The 20,131-nt window shown below is 42.4% G+C and overlaps 1 protein-coding gene across 2 annotated transcripts in view; it reads right to left on the reverse strand.

Annotated features, from left to right (window-relative positions):
- Window positions 1-20,131, reverse strand: part of BLTP3B (bridge-like lipid transfer protein family member 3B) — a 167,510-nt gene that overhangs the window by 103,357 nt on the left and 44,022 nt on the right. For both annotated transcript variants that reach the window (XM_082253146.1, XM_082253147.1), the window contains exons 2-4: window positions 9,442-9,604; window positions 5,493-5,531; window positions 3,138-3,229 (exon numbers count right to left, since the gene is read on the reverse strand). In XM_082253146.1, coding sequence (XP_082109272.1) covers window positions 3,138-3,229; window positions 5,493-5,531; window positions 9,442-9,604 — 294 coding nt within the window. The remainder of the gene's footprint in view (window positions 1-3,137; window positions 3,230-5,492; window positions 5,532-9,441; window positions 9,605-20,131) is intronic.

Consider the following 20,131-nt stretch of genomic DNA (forward strand, 5'->3'; position numbering starts at 1 on the left):
CTGGAGAGTGCAAAATCTAGTGCAGCTCTGCATAGAAACCAATCAGCTTTGATTTTATTTTATTTTTTTTTGTCAAATCTGAATTGAAACGCTGATTGGCTACCATGCAGAGCTGCGCCAGATCTTGCACTCTTCAGTTTTAGTAAATCAACCCCTAGGTCTCTTCTACATTAATCTATTCTATTCTTACCTGCCTGTACGCACGCACAACTCAGTGTATAATTTTGGCATCTGCGGAGATGAACGAACTCAAAAGCTAATGAGTCTAGTTTTGTTTTGACAGGATGCGGACGTGCTAGGATTTCAAATTTGAAGGCCCAGAACTTTCTGGTCATTTGTTGACCGTCTATCGAAATAAAAATCTATTTGGGTCATTAGGAATTATCATAGGGAGGGCTACCTTCTTCCTAACTCAAACGGTTTGTGTGTTGTAAATAAACTTATGTACCAGAAGTTCAAATTACAACAGGCTATTTACAGCTTAGTAAATCACTGCCAATAAATAAAAAAAAAAAAAAAAAACAACCCTGGACAGAAGCTTCTAGTACAACATTTGCTAGATGCAAATGACTAGTATCAAATGTTCATATGAAATATATACAGTATTTACCTAAATAGTAGGAAAGATATTTATAAAAATGTATCAGTCTTGTACTCAAGCACATCCTCTTGAAATATTCAATGTGTTCTTTGTAAACATATACTGTATAAAGCCAAGCTCTTCGCAGAGGTTCAGAGTACACACAGATTATTCACAGTTCTTGGCCTTACAATCAAAGATCCATAGCAAAGACATTAAAGTGGTACACCAGGCTGATTTAAAATGACTTAATTCAGATCTGTACTCATTATTATAACATTATGATTTTTTTAATGCAAGCAGGCAGGGAAAATCATCAGCAGGAGTGAATCAGCTGCAGTTGTGTTGCACGGAGCATGTTGAAGGAGAAAGAAAGCTTACAGCTGATCTAGCTCATCAGTGTGCTGCTTCTCCTTTCATTGTCTAGTCAAAGGCTGAGGGATGGGGAGAAGACCTGAAAATGTTCCTGAATTGTAGCAGAAAAATCAGGTCTCCTGTCCTGCCAGAAAGGGAGGTGCTTCTTACCATGGCTGTGTAAATCTCAGGACTGGATGGACAGAAATACAAATCATTCAGCAGGTATAACGGCTCATACACACACACACACACATATACATATATATATATATATATATATATATATATATATACACACACACACACACACACACACAGTTGGGTCCATAAATATTGGGATATTGACACAATTCAAATCTTTTTGTCTCTATACACCACCACAATGGATTTGAAATGAAACAAGATGTGCTTTAACTGCAGACTTTCAGCTATTATATTTGAGGGTATTTACATCCAAAATCAGGTGAAAGGTGTAGGAATTACAACAGTTTGTATATGTGCCTCCCACTTTTTAAGGGACCAAAAGTAATGGGACAATTGGCTGCTCAGCTGTTCCATGGCCAGGTGTGTGTTATTCCCTCCTTATCCCATTTACAAAGAGCAGATAAAAGGTCCAGAGTTCATTTAAAGTGTGTTATTTGGATTTGGAATCTGTTGCTGTCAACTCTCAATATGAGATCCGAAGAGCTGTCACTATCAGTGAAGCAAACCATAATTAGGCTGAAAAAAAAAAACCAAACCCATCAGAGAGATAGCAAAAATATTAGGTGTGGCCAAATCAACTGTTTGGAACATTCTTAAAAAGAAAGAATGCGCCGGTGAGCTCAGCAACACCAAAAGACCCGGAAGACCACGGTAAACAACTGTGGTGGATGACCAAAGAATTCTTTCCCTGGTGAAGAAAACACCCTTCACAACAGTTGGCCAGATCAAGAACACTCTCTAGGAGGTAGGTGTATGTGTGTCAAAGTCAACAATTAAGAGAAGACTTCACCAGAGTGAATACAGAGGGTTCACCACAAGATGTCAACCACTGGTAAGCCTCAAAAACAGGAAGGCCAGATTAGAGTTTGCCAAACATCTAAAAAAGCCTTCACAGTTCTGGAACAACATCCTATGGACAGATGAGACCAAGATCAACTTGTACCAGAGTGATGGGAAGAGAAGAGTATGGAGAAAGAAAGGAACTGCTCATGATCCAAAGCATACCACCTCATCAGTGAAGCATGTTGATGGTAATGTCATGGCGTGGGCATGTATGGCTGCCAATGGAACTGGTTCTCTTGTATTTATGGATGATGTGACTGCTGACAAAAGCAGCAGGATGAATTCTTAAGTGTTCCGGGCAATATTATCTGATCCTATTCAGCCAAATGCTTCAGAACTCATTGGACGGCACTTCACAGTGCAGATGGACAATGACCCGAAGCATACTGCGAAAGCAACCAAAGAGTTTTTTAAGGGAAATAAGTGGAATGTTATGCAATGGCCAAGTCAATCACCTGACCTGAATCCGATTGAGCATGCATTTCACTTGCTGAAGACAAAACTGAAGGGAAAATTCCCCAAGAACAAGCAGGAACTGAAGACAGTTGCAGCAGAGGCTTGGCAGAGCATCACCAGGGATGAAACCCAGCGTCTGGTGATGTCTATGCGTTCCAGACGTCAGGCTGTAATTGACTGCAAAGGATTTGCAACCAAGTATTAAAAAGTGAAAGTTTGATTTTTGATTGTTAATCTGTCCCATTACTTTTGGTCCCTTAAAAAGTGGGAGGCACATATACAAACTGTTGTAATTCCTACACCGTTCACCTGATTTGGATGTAAATACCCTCAAATTAAAGCTGAAAGTCTGCAGTTAAAGTACATCTTGTTTGTTGCATTTCAAATCCATTGTGGTCGTGTATAGAGCCAAAAAGATTAGAATTGTGTCAATGTCCCAATATGTATGGACCTGACGGTGTGTATATATATATATATATCTATCTCAAACTGTCTTCCTTGAGTTTTTAAGACAAAAGACCCAATTTTGGATGGCTATAGACAAGTTTCACCATTATGTTTTTGGATAGTGAGAAGAAGCCCACATGAACACGAGGGAGAACAAAACAACAGCAAATAAATGTGTCTGGTGGGAGTTGAACTCCAGTGCTGAGAGAACTGGCCATAGAATACTATGCCAACATCAAGTGCCACTCACCTTTGCCCTGAAGCAGTGACCAATGGTGAGGGTCCATTACACGCACGTGGCTCATCACATGTGCTCATTTCCATGATGACTTTGTCCAAGGACTAAAATACATACATTTAAATTCAGTTTCAATAACTTTAAAATATTACACCACACACAATCATAACACATCAGCAAAACATTGTGAACTGAGAATGCCTGTGTGAACAAGGCGTATGCTGTATCTTTATTAAAGTGGTTGTAAATGTCAGACATGAAATTTGAACACAGCATATCCCTTCATAGTGTGTTCTTGTCTCAGTTAAGAGCACTAAGTGTCACTATTGTCTACTGCTTCCTTCCTGTCCTATCAGCATGAGTCACTTCTGACAAGTTTTCCTGACACCAAGAGAAAAATGGTGACAAGGGAGGCACCGCCAGTTGATTGACAGCCTCAGCTCTGTTTCTGTGTGCAGGGAGGTGTGTCCGTTTCCTCCAATCAGAGCTCTCCTCACTGAGCTCTGCAGAGTATAACTTAGGCTCTCCGCCCCCTTTTTCCTGAACTATCAGACAAGCTTTAAAATTGAACACATGTAGAGAAGAGAGAACTGCAGATAGACAGGTACAACTTATGTTGGAGGATTTGCATCATCTCTCCATCACCTGAGACTAGTCACTTCACTGGGTATATGTGAGGGTTTACAACCACTTTAAGTCCCGGTTCACATATATGCAATGCGGGAACCCTGCAAATCCACTGCGGGTTCCCGCATCGCATTCAACTCACAGGCACTCCACACTGCCATATGCAAATCGTTGGGGATGTCAATACAACAGGACACCCCCAGATCAGTTTGCATATCACGGTGCGAACTGTCTGTTCAGACATAAATCGGATCGCATAGGTGTGAGCACCAATGAGATCCGATTCTGGTGCAGACCCAAAAAAAGGGTCCTGTGCGAGTTGTGTCCGAATCCAATGCAAATTCAGCCATACAATCTGTATGGCTGAATTGGCATAGCACAGACATCACATGTGATTTGCAGTGCAGTGCGCTGCGGATTACATGCGATGTCTGGTCATCGCATATATGTGAACTGGCACTTAGCGTACATCTGTGCAAAGTGTTTGCCCGTGTGGGTGGCACATGTGTTCCATGCATTTGCGTGCAGGCAGTCCCATTCATGTCTATTGGGACACAGCGGCTGCACAGACACAGCCACTGCTTTCCATCTGACATTTGTGTGTGGGTGCGTAGCCTCAAAACGCAGACAGTGCGAGTTTGGGGACACTCACCCACACAGGTGTCAGCTTGGGAGCAGTGGCTGCGGCCAAGCAGCTGCCGCACCCTAATAGACATGAATGAGAACACCTATGCATCCCATGTGAGCTAGCACGGCCCTTTGCACTAATGTACGGCTCTGTGAACGAGCCGGATTTGTTTTAGCTTTTAAAAGAGTGGGGAACAGTTAGAGCCTCTGGCAAGTTTAAATTGTCACCCATGCCTCACAGTGTTCTGCAGACACCTTATCATACCTAGATATATGAGATGTCACCAGGAGAACAGGATTCCCTGAATTCCATCCCTTAGCTAACCCACATTTTGTCTATTGTATCAGCTCACTGCACAGAAAAAGATATGAAGGCCTAGGGGAGTGCATTAACCCATAGATTACCCATTTATCACAAGCAACATTCTTATTGGTTGCTTCACTCAGAAATCAGTAGAATTGGCTTGAATAATGCACAAGTCATAAATAAAATCACCTCTCTTAGATTCTAAGCTCTTGTCAGCAGGGCCCTCCTAACCCTCTTTGCATTTTATTTTATTGTATTGTAACTGTACTGTCTCCCTTTTATATTGTAAAATGCTGCGTAAACTGTTGGCACTATATAAATCCTGTATAATATTAATAACCTAAATATGGTTTCCTAAGGACAATGCCATCACAGTGTGAATGCTGAACTAATGCTGACCAAACACGCATCAGTTCTGCATTTTCAGATTTGAACATAGATTTGCTTCACTGTGTTTTTAGATCTATTCTGATAATAGGATTTCCTGTTGATGTGGTATGTACAGCTTTTTTTCTCTTTATTGCATCTAAGTTCCGATGAATTTAATTTCCAGTTAATTTCTTTCAAATAATTTCTGCACACTCTTAATTGTTCAGTCTTGACTTACAACCTTTTATAACATCCAGCCTGTTCTGTGACTTTTTTCCCCCCCATTCAAGTGACGAAAAACTGCCAACATGAATGAAGTCTTTGTTTAATTTTTTTTTTTTACGTTTTGCATGGATTAAAAAGAAAATAAAAATTGGATTTAAATATGTGTAACACCAAAGTAAAAGAAGGACATCATATTAAAAAACAAAACTAACCAGACTTATTGGATGAGTCTTCAGCTTAGTCCATGGTATCTGCAAAACATTTAAAAGCATTAATAAGTCAGGGAATTATAAAGAAAAAAAAAAAAAAAGAAGATCACTGAAACATCTATTAAAAGAGCCATAATAAACATATATTCATATATTTTTTATTAATTTTATTTGGAAAAAATATGTTTAAATCTATTGGCCATATGAATACTTAGGGGTCTGTTTATAAAAACTAAAACACTTGCAGAAGACTAAAATGGGACTAAAACTAAAATGCCATTCTAGTCCTAAGACTAAGACTAAAACTAAATTGAAATTGCTGCCAAAATTAACACTGCTCTAATGGGGCACTTTTTCAGATAAAAACGCTCTGTCTGCAGGGAGGGGGGGGGTGGAATTATGGATGTTATGGATTCTGCAACTCTCCAATTGGGAAAAAAAAAACAGGAGATTAACCAACTCCGCTCCAGAAGGCTTTACCCCCTTCATGAGTAGGGCATTTCTTTCTATTCGGCACAGCGCTACTCTAACTGGAAATTGCAGTCATGAAACGCTGCACAAAAAATTAATTTATGTAATTTTTTCACACAAATAGAGCTTTCTTTTAGTGGTATTTGACCACCACTGGGTTTTTTTGTTTTTTCATAGAAAAAGAAAGGCCAATATTTTTGAAAAAAAAAAAAAATCTCTACTCTCTGTTATAAAACACATCCAATAAAATCAAATTCCTTCATAAATTTAGTTCAAAATGTATTCTGCTACATGTCTTTAGTAAAAAAAAAAAAAAAAAAAAAAAAAAATCCCAATAAGTGTATATTGATTGGTTTGATTGGAATTTATAGCAACTTCTAGTGGGAATGCGATAGTGCGGCTGACAATCTGACACTAACTGACACAGGATGGGAACCGACTAAATGACAGGACATCTCCAGTGATACTAATAGAGTGATCAATAATAATACAAAACACAGTCACTGTACTACTGACACTGGCTGGGAAGGGCTTAACATCTAGGGGCAAGCAAAGAAAAAGTTAACTGTGTGCCTAACTGTGTAATGTGTGCTTATTTTATTAAGAGATGTGGCTGAGAAAAAAAAAACAGCCACATCTCTGCTCTTTGTACAGAGCCCTGTGTTTTTATTAAACACAGGGCTCTGCCCTTTCACTCGATAAACCGATTAGCAGGTCCCGGGACTGGACGAGGACCTGCTAATCGACTTGTGCTTTAGCGAATTACATCATGTATGCGATCCAGTGCAGTAGGGCTGCCCTTCCTCAGTATAAGTGCAGTGGGTGGTCCGGATGTGGGTAAACCATTTCCTACTATATTCAAAATATTTTTTAAATGTTTTAGAGCTCCTTTACACCAAAATGCGGTGCGGGAAACCCGCATTCCGAGCGCACTAGGTATGCGATCTACTAAGGGTGTCTTTATATTTCTAATGACACCCCAAACGCAGATCGCAAATGCAGTGCGTTTGCCTGCACTGGATGGTACGGTACCGCAGTAACATGAGATTAGGTGTTGTGCATTTCTGAAAAGTAGCGCATGCATTCGATTCTCTGCGATCTAATGGGATTTTAGCCCATTCAAATAAATAGGCTGAAAAGCGCAGTGCACTGAGTAGCACAGGGATCGCACAGGAATGTGGACCTGTGCAGTTCCACTGTGATTCTGCAACTCTCCAATTGGAAAAAAAAAAAAACCAGGAGATTAACCGCCTCAGCTCTAGAAGGTTTTACCCCCTTCATGACCAGGGAATTTTTTGCCATTACTACTTTGCTATTTTTTGCTATTACTACTTTAACTGCAATTTGTTCAGGCATGCAACACTGTACGCAAATAAAACGTATGTAATTTTTTTTTCACACTAAGTCCTGGTTCACATTAGTTCGATCACAGTGATCGCATGTAATTCGGAGCGCACTGCTCCTAAAATTACATGCGATCTCTGTGCGGTGCAAATTCAGCCATACAGTTTGTATGGCTGAATTTGCACCGCAATCGCACTAAAAGACGCACAGGACCCTCTTTTTGGTCTGCAGCAGAATCGGATCGCATAGTGGTTTACACTAATGCGATTCGATTCTGTGCGAACTTACAGATCGCACTGCGATATGCGATCTTGTCTGGGGGTGTCGTTAACTTTTAATTGACACCCCCAGCGTATCGCATATGGCAGTGTGAACTGCCAGGGGTGTGGATGCGATGCAGGAACACGCTGTATATTCGCAGCATTCCCCCATCGCACAAATGTGAACTGGCACTGATAGAGCTTTCTTTTAGTGGTATTTAATCCTTAGTGGGGTTTTTTTTTTATTAAATATAAAACAAAAAAAAGCCAAAATATTTGGGAAAAAAACAATATATACTGGAACTTTTTTAAGCCCCCGTTCACATTAGGTCGCTCCGACTTCGGGGGGCGACCTGTGAAGTCGTGTGCAGCGCGACTTCGGCGCGACTTGCACAGACTTTATAACATGAATGTCTATGCAAGTCGCCTCCAGGTCGCCCCGAAGTAGTACAGGACCCTTTTTCTAAGTCGGAGCGACTTGTGTCACTCCTATTAGAATGGCTCCTGTACTACACAGTGGGAGTGCGAGGACCAAGTTGGATCAATGTGAATGGACACTTATACTACTAATGGCAGTGATCAGTGATTTATAGTGGGACTTTGATAGCGCGGCAGGCAAACTGGCACAGGATGGGGACTGACTGACCCTGACATCTCCAGTGACACTAAGGCTGACCATACATGTTCAATTTTCTTGTACAATTTTCTGTTAGATTTACCACAACCACATAATAGGAGGTCAAAGCTAAACAACACTTTTACTTGTATCCAATTAGGTAGGCTTTTGTACTACATAGTTGAAGGTAAATTTCAAAAAAAGTGTACAGAAAATTTTAAGAAAGTTGTACAACGTATGGCCAGCCTAATACAGTAGTCAGTGATAGTACTGTACACGGTCACTGTACTAATGACACTGGCTGAGAAGGGGTTAACAGCTAGGGGCAATCATAGGGTTAACTGTGTGCCTAAAAATGTGTAATGTGTGTAATATGTACTGTGTTTGCCTGCATCGGATCATACAGTTCCGCCGTACCACGACATTTGGTGTTGTGCATTTCTGAAATGTAGTATATGCATTAAATTTTCAGCGATCCAGTGCGATTTTAGCTCATTTAAATGAATAGGCTGAAAAGTGTACTGCTGCGCCTAAATCTGAATTTTGGGCAAATTACTAAAACCACACCTAAAGCACGTACATAGGGTTTTTATAATTCTGTTCAGTTATTTTTGTATTCCAGGCATTCCTGCCAGCCAGAAAAGCAAAAAGCTAGATATCCATTGCAGCTTTCCTGCAGTAGCACAGCTTATCTCTTCTATAAAGCTTATCTCTTTTGTGCATCTACCAAAGTACAAGGGGAAGGATCTGTGGCCTTCGGTCTTTTTACTCTCTCCGAACTGGGAGGGTGAGGGGGCCCTCTAGGGAAGAGCCAGAGTAAACCAAATAAAAAAAAATAACTGCCAGGTATTCTACTAAACCCTACCAAAGAAAAAAGTTTTGGCTCTAAAACTACTTTAAATGCAGACAAGCATTATAAAAACGTGGGAGGGAATTACAAGAATTATGAAATGGGCAGTTTCGCTGCTCTTTACAGGAAAGCAAAAAAAGGAAATACTGTGATTTACAGTTTCAACTTTATTTAAAGCTAAATTCTGTATAGGGAAATTTCAACATAAACGAACTTGACCATAAATCTGTAATGTAGTTCCTATTAGCTGGTTTGTATAGCAGAAAGTCTCTGAATAATCCAGTGTAGGTGCGTTAGGGAGCTGCACAATTTCCACATGGCACTGGCCAATGTCCTTGATCATCAATGTGACACCTGAAAAGAAATAATTTGGACTAGATAGGAGGAAGACACATGTTAAGTTTAACCAACCCGAATAGCAGCTTTGTTGCAGAAGACTTTGTTGATGGCGAGCCAGGTGGGGAGGTCAAGCATGTTCTGCAGCACATCTTCATCCAGCTCCAGGTTGGTCAGCTGGCCTTCTCCTTTAAGGGTGCTGAGATTGATCTTGTCGGGGGAAAGGTTCTTTGTGAACCTAGAAAAAGGGAAAGTACATTATTATTTCTGAACTGATGGGTTTAAAGGAATCTGCCTGTTTGAATGTACTGTGGCCAATCCCCCTCCCAAGCTGGACATACTCACATTTCCTTACCTCCCCAACTTCTCTTTCAGTCACTGGCAATGAGGAAGGAAGCAAGGAAAACCCCTCTGTAAGCTAGTTGTTCTCAGGGACGAGAACGGTCTCCCTGCCTTCATTTAACAGTGCTAGGTCAATTAACAAGCACCAGAGCTGTCACATGAGAAGAAGAGGAGTGGGTCACATGCACAGCCATATTGAAAAGTATTGGGTATTTTCTTTGCTCTAGGAGTTGACTGGAGCGGTGGGGTAGAGACAAAAAAGGTGGGTGTGCTTCAAGAATATAGCGAGTGGCTTTGCCTTGTGTGACTCGGGTTGACACTAGCTGCGGCTTGTTGCAGGGGTTCTGGCGAGTCCCTGTTCTCCATTTTAGGTGCAAATCAGGTCTGAAACAGAGCCAAAGATGCACAAGACCCTTTTCCAGTGCAAACCGCGGCCGCCCTGGAGGTGTGTGAACTGGCTCCATTGAGTGCTGATTACAGTCTCCTGCCATGCAAACTCGATACGGGGAAACCTGCATCCAAATCACATCAGTGTGAACCCAGCCTAAAGCATGGTTTGCTTTCAAGTGAACATTACCCTGAAAAAAAAAATCCTATTTTTCAACGACAAGAAAATCTGAGAAATTGTGAAAAGGAGCAGATAGCTCTACCTCTTCTCAACACACAGCTGAATAAGATACACCCTTCTAGCAGATACGGAAACATATTGCTTTTCAGTTATAAGCATAGCTCCCAACTGTCCTGATTTAGAGGGACTGTCCCTCTGTCCTCCTCCTTTGTCCCTCATTTTGGTCAGATCTATATAGTTGTATATAAAAATTCACTATCAAAAAGCGTTTTCAAGTGCTGAACCTTTGAACCATTTTCTAAACAGCTGCATTTGTACATTTCAAAAGCCGGTATAAAGTAATAGTAGCGGCAAAAAACAACACTTGTGGGCCTAACTAATTTTTTATGTATAATTCTCCTTTAAGGGGGGCGTGGCATGGGGGTGTGTCCTATGCCAACATGCTTTCTGCTAATAGGTGTCTCTCGTTGCCATCTCAAAACGTTGGGAGGTATGTGTGACAGGAACCGACCCACACCGTGCATGAGTGCTTCCGTCACTATACCACTTCCTCCAGTCTTGAACATAGATATCAGATAGTATAGCCGCATAACATACAAGACTAGCCGACAAATAGCTTGTATGAGATCTGGAACGCAGTACTGAACAAACTCACACAGAATATATACCCCACCAGGTCAGGTGCCTGATTATATTATTGTTTGCAGATGAAATTGTATATAGAAATATAATTAACATATCTAAGGAACAACCAACACAAACAGTATACTACTTGCCCACTAGCAACTAATAGCGGACAGTGATTTAATAATAATAGTTGAGCTAACTAGTCACTTAAACCAGCCTAGGTGGAGTGCACACAATACTAGCAGACAGACAAACAATAGGTGACACAAACCATGGAATCCACATCTAAGCAATGCTTTGATTATTCAGGAGTCATAGACTTCATGGCAACGGTCTACAACAGGCTGCAAGTCTCATGGTGTAAAGTGGGAATTAATCTTCAAATATTTTTTGAGATATATTGTTGATAAATATTACTGTCCCATTTGAAGTAATCCAAACCACATTCTCAGTGTCCATTAAATAGTTGTCCATCATTTTCTCGGTCACCCTGTGCCTCTAAGAGACACAGGCTGATTTACATGTAAGAGGGGCCTAGAGAACTGAGACGGGTTTCCCACCCTCTCTAAGGTAAGCTGGGTTCCATGTTCCATGGGCCCCCCCACCCAAAGTGACTCCCGGTTAAAAGAAGTCGAAAAGCAAACAGGCATTGCTAGGCTTTCTTATTAGAAAGCCTAGCATGTCTGTTAAAGACAGTGTCATGGATGAACTCTGCATTAAATATTTGGAATAAAAATAATGATTTTAAACAAGCATTAGCAAAAGGATATGAAACAGCATTTAAACATGTAAACACAAAAAAAACTGAAAAAACTAAACTAAAAACCATTTTAGTTCCTCTTTTGGCTTGGATCCTTTAACCAGAAAACACCTGTGCAGAAAGGACTACATGAAAAACGTAACAAAAATGACTGCAGGAGCGAACGTTCCTAAACTCTCATTGTGCACGTCTGGGTTCTTTTTTTTAAATTGTAAGTAAAATGGAATTCCACTACAGAGCAGGGAAGGGTTACAGTCTCTGTTAACCTTCTACTTCTGTCCCACCCCCTGCAAGGAATAAATGCTCATTTTTGTCTAGGCTCTAGGGTATCATTAAAAAGCATTTTTACTTACCTTATGTGTCATTCCCTCAGCAGCCAGTGTGCTACTCCTCTTCCCTCTGCTTTTTTTTTTTTTTAACCAGACCCCGGTGGTTTATGTCATAATGTGATAGTATGCACCACATATAAGTACATTATGACAGACTTATCTGTCAGATATAGCCCTCCGGCATTGAACCAGTGACATGTGCTTCCCACTTCGCCTGGTCTTCCTTCCGGATTCACTTACCGGGCCACAATGATGCCACTCCCATGCGAATGCGCACAGGAGTCACATCATGGCACAGAGCATTGCCGTAAATGCACGCTGACCTGTGCATGAGCAGCTTAGTGTAGATTGACAGCTGATAGGCAGGGAGAAGCATTTATGACAGAAGAGGCCAAAAAGGGTCATAAAAACCCTACCTGCTAGTATTTTTTTTAAAAATAATTAAAAATATCAGGACTGCTGAAAATTAGAAATGCAGGACTGCTGATCCTGCATTGCATGCGATTACGTCAAACTGCCTGAAAACGACAGAGCACCATCGGGGGTTAGTTGCATGGAATTGTGGACAAAGAAGAAGAGCACTAAAAGTTGTTCTAATGGCTGAAGTTTTTTTACCTGCATACTTAATATGCCTGAAGATAAAGAAATTCCTGTATCAATCTCCCCCCCAAAGCCCCACCCCCTTATACTTACCTGAGCCTAATCGCGATCCGGCGATGTGCACAAAAGCAGCAGCTCTCTCCATTCTGTCCCTCCGCATGGGGCAGATCTACAGCAGCGGGAGCCATTGACTGCTGTCTGCCATTGCTGTTGTCAACTAAACTCTGTGACAAGAGAGCAGGGACGGGGCCATGCCCCGTCGTCTGTGTCTGTGGACGCAGGCAGAAGGAGGTAGGAGTGAGCCTGCACAAGTGCCCCAACAAGTGCAGCTTCCTACAGGGGCAGTGGATAAAGAGGAGAAGCTATGAGTGCCGGCAGGGGACCGGAAAAGATGAAAAACTATAAAGGCAAAACTTTTTTTTTTCCATTTTGGATAGAGTAAGGGAGGGTTATAATCCCTGTAAGATTTTTTTTTTTTTTTTCGTTTCGCCCTCTATGTCCCAATGGGGGAGTTTCCTGTCCCATAGCCAAAACAGATAGTGATAGGAAATCACAATAAATTAAAGGATTTTCTTGGGGGCCCCGGGGTCACCAAATATAGTGTTTCCATTGGAAGATTTCCTCTCTATTCTTTTTCTGGGGTTCTGGGGGCAACCCAAAACTTGGGATTTTCTTTTACTTATAATCATAAATAGGACTGAAACTGAAAAAAAAAAAAGAAATAAATAAGTTTGGCCTTTAGTTATACTTTAAATACAACTAAAAGGAAAAACTCTCATTTTTTAGTTTTGGATAGAGTGGAGATAAATTAGAATGCTTGTCCATTTTTATTGTGGTCTGTTCCTCCCTATTAGGCCCCTTTCACACGGCTTTCCAATCAGGTCCGCCTGTCAGTTTTTCAGACGGACCTGATGGAATGCTCCATGCAGTCCTATGGAGCAGCAGATGTCAGCGGTGACCGGTGGCATCTCCACTGACACCCACTGCTCTACGATCCGATCGTCCGTGAAATCCAGACGCATGATAACCCTATTTTCCATCATCTGGAGGATCGGATCACATAGGATCGGATGAAAACAGACAGGCGGTTTGTTTTCATCCAATCTCCCATAGAGAGCGTAGATCTGACAGCTCCATTTCTGCAAAGTAAGCGGAGACGGACCTGTCATCCACCTGCTCAGCGGGGATCAACGGATCGATCTCCGCTGAGCAAAACAGAGTTTGCTGGGCGGAAAGCCCGTGTGAAGAAGGACCCTAAAGGAGATTGACCCTCTCTATTTGTCCTGTGTACCATGATCATTAGAAGTGAAAGTAACAGAAAATCCCAAATTTTGGGTTGTCGCCAGAAAAGTAGTAGAGGGGAAATCTTCCAATGGGGACACCAGTTCTGGTGACCTGGGGGCCACAAGGAATTCCCTTAATTTGCAGGGATTTCCTCTCACTTTCAGTTTGGCTATGAGACAAGAAGTGAAGGGAAATCTCCGCAAATGGGACACAGATGATGAAAAAAAAAAAAAAAAGGGACAGGGGTTATAACCCTTCCTTGCTCTATACAAAATGGAAATTATAGGCATTTTTTGCCTATAGTTCTACTTTAAATGTTCACACCATGTCCATTGAGCTGCTTTTTCGACACACCAGGTGTGAACAGGGCACACAGAAATTAATTATCCTCTATAAGCTTTGTTCACACCATACATGTGCAGTAGTGTGAAAAAAAATTGCAGCTCATCGGATATGGTGTAAAAAAAAAAAAAAAAAAAAAAAAAAACCCTATAAAAAAAGGGACATATCAATAATTAACACCTGGCAGAGGATCAGGCCTTTCCCCATTTTATCCAAACTAACTAAAAAATATTTTGCCTGGAGTTCCACTTTAAACTGTTCTATGAGTAGCAATATCAGTCACGTATGATTAGCACAGTTCATAACAGGAAACAAGTCTGCAATTAAAATTAAAAAAGGATCATCCCAGATTTGTCCTAAAATTAGCTGACTAAAACCAGTCCATCATCCTAATTAGAGGACTTGCAGGTTATGGGACAATCAGCTAATAGAATGTCTTAATATAAATGTCTGTTGTGGCTTCCAGTGTCACTGCAACAGATGAAGGTGAGAATGGATGAAAGGAAGAGCAGCTGGCATTACACCAAGCGATTTTCACTAGTGATGTTTTGCGTGTCTCTGCTGGTAATCAGATAATGTAATTTAGTCTCAGTAACACTATTTCCATCAGGATGGAAAGTCTCTGTATCTGATCAGTCCAGCTCCCTTTCCTTCACTCACTTAGTGCCGGTTCACTGCGGGTTCCCGCGTCGTACTCGACTCGCAGGCAGTTTACACTGCCATATGCAAACTGCTGGGAGCGTCAATACAAAGTTAACAGCGCCCCCAGATTAGTTCACATATCGCAGTGTGAACTGTCAGTTCGAACAGGAATCGGATCGCATAGGTGTGAACACCCATGTGATCAGATTCTGGTGCGGACCAAAAAAAGGGTCCAGCGCGACTCTGGCCAGAATGCAATGCAAGTTCAGCCATGCAATCTGTATGGCTGAATTTGCATCGCACAGACATCGCATGTAATTTGCACACCAGTGCGGTGTGAATCACATGCAATGTCTTACATCACATGTGTGTGCACGGGCACTTATACATCAAAATGCAGGGGGAGTGATGTTTAGGCACAACAGAAGAGAGCAGGGTTTCTCAACTGGGGTTCTGCAACAAGGCTACCATGGCAGCAGATTTATATTTGCCCAAAAGTAACTTTGGGGTTCCCCCAGCTGCTACTACTGATTGATCGAGAACCACCAGGCTGACGGATATCAGTTTAATGGTGTGCTCAAAGTTCTGTATGTAGCCTTCAGCACACTGAACCAGTAGCACGGGGCCAATAGCCTCGGTTTTGTCTTTCCCAGAACAGAGGCTATCGGAGCGGTGCTTTCAAAGTTTTCAACCTCCAGAGAATCCTTCAAAATTTTAACACATAAGGTAAAGTGAGTAAACAGTACTGTTTTGGCAAATGCAATGAGTTGTGAGAACTAGGCCCCAGGAGGCTCCTGTGTTGGGCTACAGGTGCACCATTCCTGGCAGCCTGTCAAACTCTATGCAAGGCAGACAGCTTAGGTCCACCCAAAAGAGGAAGCTCTCCTTGTTTGCTGCCTCCTCCCCCACATTTGGCACCTTTCGTGGGGGGGGTAACCGTTTTTTAACAGGTACCCGTACCCACTTCTGGGGGACCTCACCATGGCCTCACAATAGGGAGCTGAAGCCACAAGGTTTCACTGCCGATTTCCCTTACAAGGAATGATGGCAGCAGCACCCGAGAGCCGAATGAAAAGTCAGCTGGGGTGGTGACATCTCGGGATCCTTGGACAGGTAAGTGTCCTAATGTTAAAAGTCAGCAGCTACAGTGTTTGTGGCTGCTGACTTAATTTTTTGGTGGTGGGGGTGGCACTCCTCTAAGTTTTGTGCAGCTTGCACCCTGGGACGAATGCTCGAAAAACAAGCATTCTGAGTATTCACCCCGGGCATGTACTGTCTGTGTACTGTCATGCCACAGCATCTGTCAGCCTTTATTAGGAGTTTAAACGGGCTGCCGGCAATGGTGCAGGACAGTTCACCAGTGCCCTCTGCCTGCAGCTAAACGCCAGAGCCTCATGAACCAGGGTTAATGGCACTGTGATCATGAGCCTTATCGGCAATGATGGACATTTGTACACATGATAAACGTGCTGCCCTTTTTTATGGTAATGTATTTAGAACAGGCCAGATCATATTTTTAAGCAGCCCTCGACAGCCCTGATCACCAATGCAAAGTTACATTTTTTTCCCTACACACCAATGCAAAGTAAGGCATTGTGCACACTGCAGCTCATAAATGTTCATTTTACTGTTTTTGTGATTTGGGCATTCAGTTTTGTATTTACAGCATAGCGAGCTGTCCAAAACTATTGCACAACTCTTAGTGTCCATCCCAGTGATACAGGCATCACAAATGCATAAAAACAGTTGTCTAGACCTTCAGTCATGGAACCCTTTAAAAGTAAGCAAGATCTTGAGGCACCCCAGATTAAAATGTAAATAACCTAAATGTTACCCACCACCACCAACATGTGTGTCGGAGGAGTTGGAAAGATTAAATACTAGCTTCTGGTTAATCCCTACACAGTCAGATAATATTAACTGAAGCTCGCTCTTTCCTTTTTGCTGACCCATCTGGCAGTCATTCAGAGCCCTTCTCCTTCCGGCTGCATGCAGGAATCTCACCGTTTGGTTCTTTGGGTTCTGCATGCCCATTGGCGATGAGTAGAAAGATGGGCCATGGCGCAGCAGTGAAGTGTCTTGCAGCTCAAGTTGGTATTGCTGGCAGCGATTCTAGTACTCCTGGCACCCCAGGCTCTCTCTGTTCTCTGAGACTAAGGCTGCAGTCACATTTTTGGCGTGATGCTGCCCAAGATTTCAAAACGCCCAGGTGTGACTGACAAATCGCACAATGCCAAGTGGCACCTAAAATAGCAGTGCAGTGCTGCTGCGACTGTTGCACAAGCAATCGTCGAAAACTGCTTAGCGCGAAGCTTGTCATCCAAAAAAAAGTTCAGGAGCTTCATTTGGGCAACATGCTGCACGCAATGTGACAATCACGCTAGAAATGCACCGTGATTTTAGGAGTCATTCAAATGAATGGCATCTCAAAAGTGCATTGCGAGATTTATCATTTGCACCTAGGCGTTTTGAAATCATGGGCAGAATCGTGGCAAATTTTCCCGCAATTTAAAATGGTGTTAATGCAACCTTCGGTTCCCACAAGCCCATGGACTTGCGTAGTTGTCCCAGCCTTCTCAGTATCCCAGACCCTCTCTTGGTCTCCCAGAGTTGCGTAGCCATTATAATGGTCCTATACTCACAGGCTGCAGGTAGAGATGAGCTTGGGTGTGTTGGGAATCCAAGTGCCAACCCACCTGCCCGATTTCGCCAGGAAGCCTGCACTGCACACCGCTAATAACAGGCATTGAGACATTTCCCGTTCCGCAGCTGCACAGACCGCAAAATGTCTCACTGCCTGTGGTGAAGGGTGTGCAGTTTTGGATTCCTGGCAGGACTAGGCAGGTGGATTTTGACTAGGATCCCAAACACGTCCGAGCCCATCTCTAGCTGCAGTCCTGCAGTAAGAACTAGACACAGGATTGAAGGGTCCATCCCATCCAAGACCCTTACTTTGGTGCTTTCCAGCTCCAGGCCTCGATCCAGGCTTACAGAACCTGACGAAAACTGAAATCCCAGTCTTCGCAAAACACAGAAACAATAGTCTGAAACTTCAAATTCAGCCTTAGTGCGAATCCTATATCATTCCTATATCCATTTCCTAAAGTCAGACCATGGCAGGTCCTTGTACTGTCATAGGTGATACATGCACTATTATATGGGCATTATCATTTAGAAAACAAGCTTCTCTGAAAACTGCATACAAAACAGTAAGTATCTTTTTTTACCACTTCTTGCTAAATTGCATATACTGTAGGTGTATACAGCCTTGGAGGTTGAACTGAATCTATTTTATCTGAATCCACCTGAACCAGGTGGAAATGTGATCACAAATACTACACGCATGCTTAAGCCTTGTTGAAACAACACGGATATTGGCACAAGTTTTCCAAAGCCCTGGAAACGTTAATATTTCCTGTGTCCCCTTGGTATGCATTTTAGGATATGTAGGTGATATAATGCTAGATGTGGAGAGACAATTAGCATTTTCTTGTGCTCTATCTATAGCCTGTAAAATGATCCAACAGTGTTGGAAATCAGATACCAACCTTGTTTTACAAAGTGGAAACTGACAAATTGCTTGCATGGGGGGGGATGCCTAGAAGTTGGAAAAGCCAAGGGGTTTTATGGAAAAACCCCTGGAAAATAAGGGGGTTTTGCTGTCTGTAATAATTTTTATTTTTTCACGTCAGAGATAAAATTTGCTTGGGATGAAAGCAAGCCTGTGCTTTACCCATGCAGGACAAAGCAACAGGTCCCCCTCCCCAGCAACACATACTTATCTTCGCTCTCCCACTGCTTTAGCCAGACTCCAGAAGCAAAGTAAAATACTCTGCACATGTGTGTATGGTGGAGCGTGTGTATGGTGGAGCATGTAAAAACACTGGTGCATGGAGATTGGTCCAATGCTGTCACATGGGGTAAAGCGAGGAACCTCAGTCCTATTTAGGCTCTGACTGAGGTGACTCTGAGCTTACACAGGGCTTCCTTTAACTGCTCTCTGCTGCTGAACAGAGTGGCAGGTTAGTAAAGGAAAGGGAAGTACATAACAGAAGACAATACTGACTTAAAGTAGAAGGTAAAACTAAAATCTGTAAATCTACTTTATAGTAGGTAAGGTTGAATAAAGACAATAGTCCATCCAGTTCAACCTGTGTAGGTGTATGTGTGTCAATGTCGATAATCATTTCCCATATCCCTGTATGTTGTGTTCACTAAGATGCACACCCAAGAGTCTTTCAAAAATTTCAATACTCCCCGCTGACACCACCAATTGTGGAAGAGAGTTTCACATCCTTATTGCCCTGACAATGAACAAACCCCTACACAACTTAAGGGTAAACCACTTTTACTCCAATCTCATTGTGTGGCCCTGTGTCCTACATTCCCTGAGACTGAAAAGTTTTTCTTCCTACGCTGGGATCCCTATTGAGGTATTTGTATACCGCTATCATATCTCCTCTCAAGCATCTCTTCCCTAGTAAGAATAAATTTAGTGCTTGTATTCGCACTTGCAATCTTAGACTAACCTATCAAGCCCTGTAAAGAGAAAATCGCCATACCTACCTTTTCTGCAGCCGCTCCAGTCTGGTCCCAAGCTGAGCTGTCAGTGCTTCTCTGTGGAGGCGGGTGCAGAGGAGGCAGCTGACAACGGAAGCCCCATAGTAACTCTATGGGTGATGTCACTCCCCAGGCATTTCACAGCTGTTGTCAGCTCAGTGTCCTGCACAGAGCTTCCGCCGCTGGAGACCTGACCGGATCGGCTTCAGGAAAATGTTTATCGATTTCTTCTTTACAGGGCTATATAGGTTAGTCTTAGATTGTGCATGCAAGTAGATTTACAGACTTTAGTTTTAGGGTGAACTAATTTAAAGCGGTTGTAAACTCAATTAAAAAAAAAATAAAAAAAAAACAACCTGCAAGACAAAGGCATAATGAGCTAGTATGCATCGCATACTAGCCCATTATGTGTAACTTACCTTAAAACGAAGCCCCGACACGGACCCCCGGACATCGCTGCGGGCGCTGCCATGGTCCCTCGTCGTCTCTTCCGGGTTCGGCGGCTCCGGCGCGCTGATTGGCTTACCTGTAGGTCAAAGTGTCAAAAAGCGGGATACTACCGCTTTAAAGCTGAATTTCAGGCACAAAAACATTTCTCTAAATATAAACTCTCAACAGCTACAAAGGATATAAATCCACTTCATGTGAAAGGCGAGTCAAAAACTAACTTGGCCTATTCTATGTTCCCTTTACATACCTATTCTGAAGTTA

This window comes from Pelophylax lessonae (assembly GCF_965119305.1).
Source record: "Pelophylax lessonae genome assembly, chromosome: 4".
NCBI classification, from domain to species: Eukaryota; Metazoa; Chordata; class Amphibia; order Anura; family Ranidae; genus Pelophylax; species Pelophylax lessonae.